Raw genomic sequence first — 12921 nt, 5'->3', positions numbered from 1 at the left:
AAGAGATCTGTCATTCTTGGCTGCTCTGTACGCTTCAAAAGAGATGTTGTGAAAGAGGAAGAATATATTAGGCACAAAGGGTGAAATGACGTGGGGATGTGCAGAGCCATTGAAGATTGTAAACAGCTAGAGTATGATGAGCTATTAAATATTTTCCTTACAGAGCTGTACAGCACAGAAGAGCATCAGAAACCAAAAAGGATAGTTTTGCCTGGGTCAGATGAATGTGCCATATGGTGTCAACTGGCAGTTTTAGTGTCAGAAATGGGAAGAGAGTAGATTTCAGAAATGTGGGCAGAAAAGGATGTGAGGAGATCTACTGAGCAAACTAACGGGCTAACGTGCAGACTGTTAATCCCTCTGTTTTTTCACACAAAGTGAAACTGTGCCTACTCAGAAGGTGGGGGTGGGGGGGCAAAAGTTCATTTGCCTTTCATTTGCACTTCATAACAGCAAGGACTATCAAGGCATACCGGATATCTTTGAGAGATTAATGATTAGCTGAAACTAGGTACAGCCAACATCCCACTTGTCTCTCCTGCCATCTTATCATTAACCCCAGGAAACAGCTTATCTTTGAAAGCTTTTCTTTGTAGTATGTGTCTAGATAGCTTAGTTCCTAATAAGTCAGCTCAGTTTTAAGGCTCAGTTCAAAACACAGGCTTTGAACATCTGTTAAACTTCAGGGAAATTTGGGTCTGGATTCAAATGCAAATGGCTCAGGGGTATAGACCTACTGTTAAGTATCAGGTAAATAGTAGCGCCCAGTGTGTTCATGTGCACTGCTGTGTGCTTTTCCTTCTACGTAGAATAGCACTCTGAAAACCTGTGAGGTGAGTGAGCAGGTCTCTCTTAGGGAGGATGCTTGCAACTCTAACCACAAATGTTCAAGCCTTGACTGACCAGCAGTTTCCTGGAAGGCTGAAGGTTGCACCTGATCTAAACAAACTGCGGTTGATGCTGTGCGCGTTTGCCTCTTGAAACAGAAAAATAATCTTTGAAGACAAAGAGTTGAAGCAGTTGAGATAGAGGAGTGTGTACTAATGTTTGTCTCAATTGAAGAAAATGGGAACAATATATACTGGGCCGTAATGCGGCCATTTCTGCTTAAAAAGTACTGAAAAAATAACAAAAAGGGTATTTAGTCTTAGCTATGCAGGACAAATTTCTTGTCATAAAACTGATGTTGCTAAAGATTCCCCAAAGAAAATGGAAATGCTTCAATTAAGAGTTGCCAAAGTGACTTTGCTGCCACTAGTGAGCAGATGTCTCTGTGGTGCTTACTAAAGGAATTGGTTGAATGCTTTCACCATGTTTTCTCAGAAGATGCTGATGCTGAGCGGCGTGCTTGTCCTTGGAACTTTTTGATCCCATCAAAACTTTCAGTGGGAGTTGGGCAAGTGGGAAAGCTGCCCATATCTAAGAGCAGTCCCGGTGTCCTGGTTCCCCACCCAGCAGGAGAACTAGGTGGCCCAGGCTCACCAGGAGCTCACTTAGTTAAATGCTGGTGGTTCGAATTCTCTTCAGGGAGCGCAGTTCATTTGGTGCTTGTCTAACTTGGAAAACCAGGGAAAAAAACAAACAAGCAAAAAAACCCCTCAGACTTACTCAGTTCTTCTGAATTATTTATAAAATATATTTTCAATTTTCACCATGATTTGAACTTCTTTTATTTAGAAATGGCACTTCCCCACCCATTCAAAAAAAACCCGAAAAGTGATAATTTTTTTTGGAGGTGGTGTCACCCAGTTCTGCTTTTTCTTGTAACGTTTGGTGTTAATGATGCTGACCAGTCTTGATTAGGAAAGGAAATAGAGTAGAAAAGCAAATCCATAACTGAGAGAGGTTTTCAAGTAGTAGTGGAGTGAAACAGAAATGGTTAAATGACAAAAACATAACAGATATGCTTATCACTGTGTGGTAAGTCTTTTCACCCTGTGTTGAGCCTTCTGGAATGATACAGCTGGCTGTTGACTTGTATCCATGGTCATAACGCAGACAATCCAGCCAACTGAGATAACTGTTAACACTGGCGCAGATATGAAGTATGACTGTATCTGTCAAGGGGAAAATACTCAGCATACTTCATTGATTATTTTGGCACAATAATCCGATGACCTGATGTATTGTAGGAAAGGCAGGGGGAGGCTCTTTATGTGTATTTGGGTCATTGTAACAGAGGGGAGAAGATTTTTGCTTTAATGCTGAGTAATTTGAGAGTCTTTGATTGAAACAGGTCAGCATGATGCACGGGCTAGCCAGATTAAACCGTATGGTAACGGGAATGTAAAGCAGGTGGCGGATGAAGAATAATCTTTTTTTTTTTTCTTAATTTGCTGAAAGTGGTTCCCATTCAAAATTGAGAGTTGATCCATTTTTGAGGTCTTTAGGTGCACTTTTTAAACTCCTCATTACATTGTTTATACTGCAGATTTTGGCTTTACTATTTGATCAGAACAGCTGTTTGTTCTTGTCTCTTTACATTATCCTCCCCTTCTCCCCCAGCCCCCCAAAAAATGGAGCAGGGGGATGGGACTCCAGGTCATCTGTCGCTTGTAAAAGCTCAAGAAAGTAAAGCCGATTAGATAAATTTCATTCGCAGTAGAACTGGAAAGGAGGCTTTATGTTAGTCTGGTATTAACAGAAAAGGAAAAGGAGGGGGGGGAGGAATTGCATTGGATTATGAGTCAGCACATGATGAATAGAACACTATGAAGCTTGTGGGGTGACAGGTGATTTCACCCACACTTCTGAACTTCTTCCATTAGCTAGGGAGATCCCACAAGTGCAGTTTTCTGCAGCCATTGTTAGCAATTGTCTCGTCTGCTGTCATGCTTCTGTATTCATGTTTTATACAGTGCAATAAGATAACCCTTTCTCACTACTTTCACTCCTGAATCATCCTTAAACCTCCTTCCCTGTCTCTGAACAACCTTTTTAAGAAGTTGGTGGAGAGTGGGAAGACATTCTTGGATCTGTGCGTAATTAATACCATGTCTGCTAATCAGTTAGCTGAATCACTTTCTTGTAATGAACTGTGATATCGCACCTAAACTGTCAGAGAAACTCCTCGGTTTAGATTTTTCTCATTTTTGGTGTTTTTTATTTGTCTAAGGTTGTTCTACAATAGTAGCTTGCGTAAGGTGCTGGCAGGACATAACATGTTAGGACGGCTACCAGATCGGCTTGAGCGAATGCAAGTGGAGGTCCTGGACGTGCAACACAACCAGCTCCTTGAACTGCCATCTAACCTGCTTTTGAAAGCAGACAGGTAAGTATAAAGAAATTTGGTCTCGACTTGCATGTGAGGAACCTTGCTTTGTGTATTACTTACTTCCTAGTTGAAAGGGTAATCTGAGGTTCCCCTAATTCGAAAGTTACCAAACCTTGTGTGGTAAGAACAGATGTCTATCCAATTCACCAAAACACATTCTTTTTGTTCTGGCTTTGTTGCCTTATATGGTTGCTTCTTTTTCCCCACCAAGCTCCTGCTGAACACCTACTTCTTGAAATCTAGCTGTAAAATGAAGCACATGCTATTTTCTACTACGTACACTGAGATGGGTTACTGGCAGTTTCTTTAAATACATATTTCTTAGGCTTGTTTGATGGAGTGTGAAAGCTTTCTTTTCCCCTTCAGTCAGAGGCTAGAGCTTATTTATACCTGTCAAACAAAACAAAATCTGTGCATAAGGCTGTCAGAATAACTCAGTTATTCCCCTGTCCTTGCTTTGTGAATTTTTATGCCTTTCAAATGTTTGTGACTAATTTAGCTGGTGTCACCACTTGATCTGCTTTCTGGATTCTTATTTTTATGCTGCCATTTCTTTAGTCTCAGAGTCTTTGTAATCTTTTTTCCTGGGTATGAATATATCATGCAAAGTGGCTATGATTGAAATATGGGAGGTTGGTAGCATAGTCTGGGGATGGTGGGTGGTCTTGCCCCGCTTGGTGTCAGCGTTCCTTGCGCTTCTGTACTTCCACAAATAGTCATGGGATTTCTGAGTGTTCAACCCATGCATAATTTAACAGAGTGAGATTGTGTGCTGTGGGGTTTTATTTCTGATCCTAACTGTGACAAAAGGAACGCATAGCTCCTGAGTTTCTTGAGCGGTGGAGAAGCAAGAGGAGCGGTGATCTCGCTGTCACAGCTCCTCACCCAATTAAGAGTATTGCGAAACTCCTGGTTGTGTACTGTCGTTCATTCTGTCATGAACCTCTGGTTAAATTTCCTGGGATTCACAGCGCTGGAAGTTGGAGAATTAGGTTTGATGATTAGGAGATTAGAATTAGGAGATGATTTCTAAATAAACTCTTAACTTTACTTACTCTTGAACAGTAATGTTCTGAAGAATTTGTCGTTTAGGTTAAAAATTGTCTGTCAAAAGGTAAACTTTACTAGGACAGGTTTTTGGTTCTGGGAACTGGTGTGTGATTCATTTCAGCCTTGATTTGCTTTAAAGAACCTTTAAAATAATTTTTGTACTTTGATTTTATTGGTTTTTTTGAACAACACTGTTGCATACCTGTCCACATTCAAGCCTGTGTAGGGTACCACCTTTAAAACAAATTGATTATCAGCAAAGTTATTCTGATGTTAACTTTGTTTCAGTTGAGACTTTACATAAAAGTGTGCAAAGCATTGAAACTTAGCAATGCTGCTACTGTAAAAATTGTGATTATCTGGCACATTTCTGTTTAAAATGTGGTGAAATTCATAGCCTGTTCATGTGACAAGGATGTTTCACATCAGCAGCTGTGATTGTCTTGTGGATGACTTTTCAAGCTATTGTACATTAGAGATTGTATGAACTTCAGAAATGAAACCTTGTAAAAAGCTTTTCAACAGGAAGTTGCAAAATTAGGCCACTGGAAAAGTCCTATTTACAGGTCCCAAGTTGACATTCCTATCTGTTAACTTGGAAAGGAAAGAAACCTTTAAGTTTCAGAAAGCTACTGGCATCTTTGAAAGCAAAGAGAGAAATAATTTTGTAAAATTTGTGTTAAAAACAGGTTTTAAGTCTAGGATAGTTAGTGCAATTTTGGCAATGAGCGAACACCTGGAAAAAATTTTTTGTATTGCAACTATTCTTTTTAAACTGAGCTACAAAACTGTAGACAGCTTTTCTTTATTTTTTGTGATGCCAAAATGAACAAGTACCGGCTAAAACCAGAATTGGGGGTAGATTTCCAGAAGTTGCTAAATGTGTGCAGAAAAGAGGTAGAATTGAAAAATATATTGAATAACAATATTAAATGGCTGATTGAGACTTGGGGATTTTTCCCCTCTGCAGCTTTGATGTTCTGCAGCTTTCAGGCAGTACAGGGCACATGTTTTCAGTCTTCTACGGGTATTAACAAAGTCATATACCGTTGCAGGAGATGAACAGAGCTTACTGGCTCTGGCATCTCATCACCGCTGCAGCCTCCCTTGCTTGTGATGATAATGGAAGCAGTTGGCTTGGGTGGGGTTTTCCCCCATGTTCCCTACCCCCCCCTTACTGGTTTAGATGACTTGGGTTGCAAATGTTGCTTGTCCATGCTGGTACTGCTGTGAGTGCTGCAGAAGTCGTAACTGTGAAGAACAGCAGTGCAGGTTAGTGCACCATGTCTGAGCTTTAAGTTTGGCATTTCCTACAGGAAGCATCTTTCTTTTTATTTTGCTTTCAAATGTTTGCATCTGTCAGCAGCTAAGTGTCACCAGAAATAGGTCTGGGCCAGGGAAAGGTGTTCACTGGTTTGGTTTGTTTTAAAAAGGTAAAGTGCTTCTCTTCTCCAAGCATTCCCTGCGAAGCACAATCTGTACTGCCAGACATGCCAAGAGAACTGGGTTTCCTGAGTGGTCTGCCATGGTCTCTACCCAGCGTGTAATGTTGGACAAATCACTTTACCTTACAGAGCCTTTATCTTACCATAAAATGACTTACCTTTTGCAGCCTTGAAAAGATTATTTTTTTTGGAAAGGTACTTGGGTCTGTGCAACTGACAGATGATATCTTGTCTGGATATGGAGTCTCACGCTGTGAATTATAAACACTTTCTCCTTCTCAATCCTGAATATTCGACAGAGTGGGTGTGAAGTGCCTTGGGCAAACTTCAGCACAAGCACTGGTGGGCTTTGACATCTAGAACATCTGAGGAAGGGAGGGAAATTGGTGCATTGGTGCACGAAGAGAGAATATCACTTTTACCAGAAAAAAAGAAAAAAAAATACTGAAAAACCTCTGTTCTCTTAATAGAAGAATCAATGAACATCGTTTTTCTACCTTAATCCTTCAAAAACCAGTGAAAAGGTGTCATTCTCTGCTGAAGAGTATAATTTAGGGATGTTTTGTTGGTCTGCTTTCTAATTAATTTTCTGTTTTAAACTGTTACTTGAGGAGAAATTGAGGACTAGCCTATGAAACATTTCTCTGACCAAGACAGACCTTGGTTCTGTTTATTGCACTGAAAGTATGCACATCTTGATCATGTTAGCAAGGATTTCTCTTGTAGGGTGGGGCTTTTCTTGGCAAGATGAGCGCCACAGAGGCAGCCAGATAATCTCTTCATTTCTCATTACCAGATGCTGCAAAAACAGAGAATTCGTGCAAGTGCTACGGCTGATGGGGGAAACTCCCAAGCTGAGTCCTGAACCTTTTTTTGTACACCTGCATTCCTGCAGCCTTTCATTTCTATCCACTGCTTCATCTGTTGTGATGCCTTTCCTGCACTGTCCTATTCTCGTACATACTTTTTACTGCCTGCCTTGACCAGCTTGCAGCAAACTACCGTTTAATGGCATGAAAACAGTTCTACAAAATGCTCTTCGGATAAGAAGGAAAAGCGTTCAAGAGCTTTAGTGGAGTATGGTAGAAAAGCAGTGGCAGTGGTCAGTGGGGTTTAAAAATGGAGACACAGTGGTGAAGGGCGAGTTTGCCTCTTGCCTAAGCTTGCTTTCCAGTTAGCATGAATGTTTTCAATATAAACCCTTAACACAGCCATTGGACTATTTAAAGCAGTTGTGTGGTGAAGATGTGTAGCTGCGATGTGCACAGCTTTTGTTTCCTAGTGTCTGGTAGTGGCCAGCTGTGGTGGCTAAGCCAGTGTCAGCTATTTGGAGCTCATCTAGGCTCTTGTCTGTGTGATTTTTTTTCAGCGTTGTTCAGCTGTTCTTATCTGTTTTGATTTTCTGATTGTTTGTTTTGATTTGGGTATAATTTGTTTTGTTGTGTTGTGGTTTTGTTTTTTTTTTTTTCTGGAGTTCTGGAAGGTGACCCAGTTAAACTTGCTCTAGTTTGATATTTGCCATTTCCACCCACTGTGGTTGCTTCTTTTTGATGCAAGTATTCAGTCTTATCATGGATGCAGAAGAGAGGGAGGAAACAAATTCAAATGAATGCAAAGAGCTATTTGAGTTTGATGCACATACTTTTGTTGCAGAAATGCTTTGCTGCATTTGTTTCTTTGCTGGTAGGTGAGGGTTTGCAAGCAGATATAGGAGAAACTGGGGAAATCCCAGTTAATGAAACAGCTAAAGATAGGTTAGAAAGTAAGAGCTGAAGAGACAGCAGCAATTAAGTGGTTTTTTTGGCAGCCCATCAACAGGAAGGGGACTCACTCGAATGTTTCCATCTTTTCATTTATTTTATTTTTTTTTAAAAGGAGCAGAAATACCCTCGTTTGCATGGGCTGGCAAAACTGCCTTGATTTCCCTCCCCCCCCTCCCTTTCTTTTTTTACCCCAGACAGGCTTAGCTTACAGGATTCTTCCTCACACACCTGCTACCACAATCATGAATTATTTTAGGATTAGGTGATCACAAATTGAGGGCATGTCTCTGCAGAAGGGACTGAAGAAGAAATTTTGTATTTTGATTGCTCTGTGCTGATGGAGATCTTGGGGCACAGGCCAAACTGGAGATCTTGATTTCTCTGCATATTCTCTTCTTGCAGCTGCAGTATTCTTTCCAACTCTTATCAATACTTTCAAGTTAAGCACAGTGGTTTTGATTTGCTGCTGCTTCACCATTGGATGCAGTCATCTGTGGTGCTCCTTTTAATGTTGAACATACCTAAGGTTTTTGGAGGACATACATTTTTCAGTAGTTGCTGTGTCTTACCAGCAAGCCAAGTTTGCCAAGCTACCTCAGAAAGCGGTGAGGAATTGGGAGCTGCTGTATTCTCGCAGTTGTCTGTATTCAGCTTTTGTGTGTGCTAGAGGTAGGCATTGGTGTTAAAAAATTTCAAACTTTCTGCAGTTTTCAGTAGAAGATTTTCCTCCTCTTCTTTTGGAAGTTCAAATTCAGATCAGAATCCTCTGGGTTTAAATAGGGAACGTATGTGACTGCATATTAGGGCTGTTTTGTTGAATTAGATCTATGTCCTTGATTCTAGCCTGTTCTTTGGGAAAGTCTTTTTTTTCTTTTGGATTTTCTCTCTTGGAGAAGTTAAATCCAACAAGGGATTGTACTTTAATACCCCATAAAACTGAAGGTGACTTATTCCAGCCAGAGATCAATGTTTATATTATTACTCCAAAAGAGAATTTGCACCTTGTCAAAGCTGAAGAATTCTGGCGTCTCCCTGCCAGCGCCTTCGTTTCTTTCTTAATCTCCGACACTCTTTTAGTACTTGTTAATTCATGCTCCCCTTGCTGTATTATGCTCCGGTATGTGTGCGGGCTGCTGAATTCAGGTTTTTGTAGTGATGCTGTACTTTTTTCGTGAGCTTGTGGTATAGTGTGTGGGTGGAATTGGAAAGGGAAACAATTAATTTTGGACTGAGCTTTAATACTTGGCATTCTGCTTCCATCTGATAAGCAATATGAGTGGGATATCTTCAAGGAACATGAATCAGTTTAGGTCCGTGCACAAGAGAGATGGGAACAGTTGTGCCCAAGTAAATTTCCACTCCTCTGGAGGGCATTTGTAAGACGTGCCGTCTAAGGTAGCAGCTGGCGTGTTGCACAAGGATGAAGAAATAGGGGAGTGGAAATAACCTGGAGGAGGACTTCTGTGTTAAATCAGTGTGAGGGAAAACCTGATGGGCAAGTACAGATTTTTTTTTTTTTTTGGACATAAGATTATAGCACAGAATTGACAAAGCTTTGGCAGTAGCAATCTGCTGGTTCGTTCTATTCTCTGCCCAAAGAATGGTGTCCCTTTTTTTTTTTTTTTTTTTTTTTTTTTTTTTAAAATCCAGAGAATATCTTGAAGGAATTATCATTTGAGAATGTTTTTACCATTTTAATGTAATAGCTGGTCAGAAGGAACATAAATAAGCAGCATACTCTTTTCTAAAAAGTTAGTTTAATTCTAATGATGTCGGCTACAGTGACTGTCCTGAACCTGACTGTTGAGTGCTGCCCAGCCGTGAGTTGTTACATGTGGGGTAGGTGAGATACCCTGCTACCACAGGGTTCCCATTGTAGACTGTTGGCAAGATTTTGCTAGCCACCTAAACCTTGTTCACATCAAGGCACTAAACTGCAGGTCAGGGTGATGGGGATTTATTTCCAGTGTTGTCATATCACACTCTGGAAGATTTAGCAAAAGGACGGCGGGGTACAGCACGACAGCTCTCCTCTCTCCTTTCCGCATTGTAAAATATATGCATCAAAACTTATTTTTGGCAGGAAAACGCAGATTCCAGCCACTTTTAATACCAGCAAGGGGACAGCTTGAAATTTCTTGTTGTATTCCACCAATGTTGAAAGTTTTCTAAAAACAGAAGAGCTTTTGTTTGATTCATTTTTCTTTTGAATTTAAAATGGCTTCAGTATAGTAGACACTATTGATTTCAGCTTTATCAGAGCAATGTGCCTTTTCTTACTCGAAGCTTTCAGCTATGTTGTGGCCTAGCTGTACTTGAGCGAACTTACGTTCTTCTGAACTTCATAGCCATAGGATATCTCTAGGTTATCTGTTTGGTTATTAAAAGAAGGTACCTGTGAAACACTCCAGGTTATTCTGCTGAAGCTTGCAAGAATGTAGGTAAAATACAGATTCCTCTTCAGGGTAGCAGAACTTGCCCTTTCTTGGGGTATGTTTTGCTGCCACCTCCTCATCCCTGTTGTGTTCCTGTGAAAGTTCACTTTTCCTAGCAGCCTGAAACCTTGTTATTGCTTAAGCCTTTCCAGGCTGAGCTGAAGATGACCTTTTTCTACTAAGAGTGGTACAAATGATATTGTTGCTTTAATATTAATCAAAGTGCCTTTTTTGTGGAGAGAGAGAGGGACTATCATGCATATTAGATTGAAGTTGCCAAAGCAGTAGTTGTCTGTACTTTAGCAATAGGTGCTCTAAAGTGCAGGAACTGTTGATGCAGTATGCTTCAGTTTAATAATCCAACTTTGGATGAGCTTAATATATTTTCAGTTTATAGCTAAAGGGTGAAATTGAGCAGCATCTTTTTAGAATAAATAAATAATTTTAAAATCCCTTTCAGCTGCTTATTCCCCTTTCTGTATTAATCTTCCCTCTCCTCCCTTCCTCCTCTGGAGTTTTACCACCCTTGTGAATAATGAATGAGCCTGAGGATTAAACTGTGTTTCTCCAAAGCAGACTCCTCTGTGTAAAACAGCTAACCTAGTTTCAGTTCTGTGCAGTGCTGAGAGATTTTTACTTCTAATGGAAATAGTGGGGTTTTTAATCCTTTGGCATTCCACGTGACTCCTCTGTAGCATGCCTGACCCTTATTTGCTGCTGAGCAACTTTCAGCCAGCTGCAACTCTTGCAAATCCATTTCATTCATTAATAGACCTTAAAGGTCAGTGTGGATTCCTGCATGCATGGGAGAAGCTATCGATATTTTATCACTTTCCTTTAAGATCAATGACAGGCGTGCATCTACCTTTTGTGTCCTGATCAGTGGCTTTATTGGCTTCAGCCAGCTCATTTCTGACTCTTGTTTCTTGAATGCAGCTTCGCCCATTGCAGCTGCCCGTTCCCCTTAGTTGGCAGGAGCAGTACAGGCTGGTTTGAAGGCGGTCACTGCAGACTGGCAAGCACACATTTACTTCTGTATTGCAAGTTCTCTAAGGCAGCCTTTTGTGAAAAGGGGAGGAAGGAAGAGAGAGGTCTTATTTCTGTTGAAAAGGCATGGTCGTGCCAGAGTTGCTTACTAAAGGATAAATAGCCTTATTTTTCCATTTCTTCAGAATTGCTTGCATGAATTCCAGCCCTCAAGATGTCTGCAGTGTGTATTCCTCCAGTGCTGCTGTGATCACCAAACTCCCCTAAAGAAACGTGAATCCTCTGCCCGCAGAACTTGACGGGTGGGAGTAGGCAGTGCCTGTACCTCAACAGGGCTTGTTCCCATCCCGGAAAAAGTCCTTTGAGGGAGAAAGAATAACTTCATTTCTGTGCTTCTTCAGTCCTTGCTGCTTGTGGTGGGACTGCAGAAAATATGGACAAGGGCTTCTGCTACTTTGGGGAGTTAGGGGAAGGGCACTCAGGAACTACACAGAGATCTGGCTGTCTTGCTGCATACATCAGCAAGCAAGTATATAACTTAAAATTTAATTTACTCTTAGCACTGTCTCTCTTTAAAATCTAAAAGGCAAATTACTGCTTGGTCTCAGGGTTTTTTTGTGATGGGTGCATCTTTAGTTATCCAAACATTCAAAGAGTACTTTTTCATATTTTGTAGTTGCTTTCAGGCCTGCAGGTTTAAACAAAATACTGGAAAATTGGCTGGCTTTTTTACCAGTGACTTCTTTTAGTCACTTGAAGGGCAGCTATTCTCTCATGGTTCATTGATGATGAATTCAGAATTCATTTTTATGTGGAGTGAATACGGCAATGATGTGGTTTGTTATTGCTCTTACCTGTAGGTACATCTGTAGTAATGTTGGAGGTACGGAGATCTTGATAAAGGGAGAGAGACATTTTGACATACTTAATTTTGCTGAGGTTTTGTTCATACAACTGTGTTCATTTAAAAACATGATCAGAAGTTTTGTTCCTACAATGCTAGACTTTTGGTCTTTCTGTCCATTGTTGTGAACTTCTTGGTTTTGACCTTTGCTTTATAACTATCTTAACTCTTAAAAATAGAGGGTTTTTTTATTTATACTTCTAGACAAAACTTGCAGAATGTTTCTCTGAACTCCCTTATGCAACTTCTCTTTACAGCCTGAGATTTCTTAATGCCTCTGCCAACAAACTGGAAATGCTTCCTCCAGCCACTCTTTCTGAAGAAACCCATAGCATCTTACAGGAGTTGTATTTGACCAATAACAACCTCACGGACAAATGCGTACCCTTGTTAACAGGCCATCCACACCTGAAAATCTTGCACATGGCTTACAATCGCCTACAGAGCTTCCCTGCGAGGTAAGTAACTAGTTTCACTGCCTCTGGCCCACCGGTGGGTGAGCATCACGAAAGATTTTCACAGCGAGAACTAAATTGTGCAGAAATGCGGTGGCACAGGCTGTATTTTGAATGCAATGATACTGCAGTGGGTGGATTCGCCTCCTGTGCCCTCTTGCACGTTGCTACCCTCTCTTACATTACACAGACAAGCGAGTGCCGCATGTTAGATGGTGTGTTTTGATTGCGATTGAAATTCTTTTCAACTGGACTAATTCAGCATGACTGCAGTATGCTTTTGAAGTCAAGCAAGGAGGTCGTCTGTTTAGCCTGGCTTGGTCACTTTGCTTACACCTGGTGGGCACCTCCTTACAAGAGATTTGTGAGCATAGCAGTCTGGAAATGTCCTCTGGAAGTGGACTGAACTCCACTGGAGAAAAATCCTGTCACTCCAGAAGGAAATTCTGCCTTGGCAGCAATTTCTGTACGTTCAATTCAATTTCAGAAATCTTTCAAGTGTAAGATGTGCTGTAAGGCTGATGGGGTACAACCTTGTAAAAGAGATGCCAGTAAATAAAGGGAGAGGCATCTCTGTCCTTGTGTGATGTTCTGAGCAGCTGGGCTTC

The 12921-nt window shown here is 40.9% G+C and overlaps 1 protein-coding gene across 1 annotated transcript in view; it reads left to right on the top strand.

Moving 5' to 3' along the window:
• The window catches only part of PHLPP1 (PH domain and leucine rich repeat protein phosphatase 1), a 159312-nt gene that overhangs the window by 129304 nt on the left and 17087 nt on the right, over window positions 1-12921 (top strand). The window contains exons 10-11 of the mRNA XM_068396941.1: window positions 3116-3271; window positions 12116-12316. Coding sequence (XP_068253042.1) covers window positions 3116-3271; window positions 12116-12316 — 357 coding nt within the window. The remainder of the gene's footprint in view (window positions 1-3115; window positions 3272-12115; window positions 12317-12921) is intronic.

Source organism: Nyctibius grandis, chromosome 3 (genome assembly GCF_013368605.1).
Source record: "Nyctibius grandis isolate bNycGra1 chromosome 3, bNycGra1.pri, whole genome shotgun sequence".
NCBI classification, from domain to species: Eukaryota; Metazoa; Chordata; class Aves; order Nyctibiiformes; family Nyctibiidae; genus Nyctibius; species Nyctibius grandis.
The sequence above is the reverse complement of the archived record's forward strand: the minus strand, read 5'-3'. Positions and strand labels throughout refer to the sequence as shown.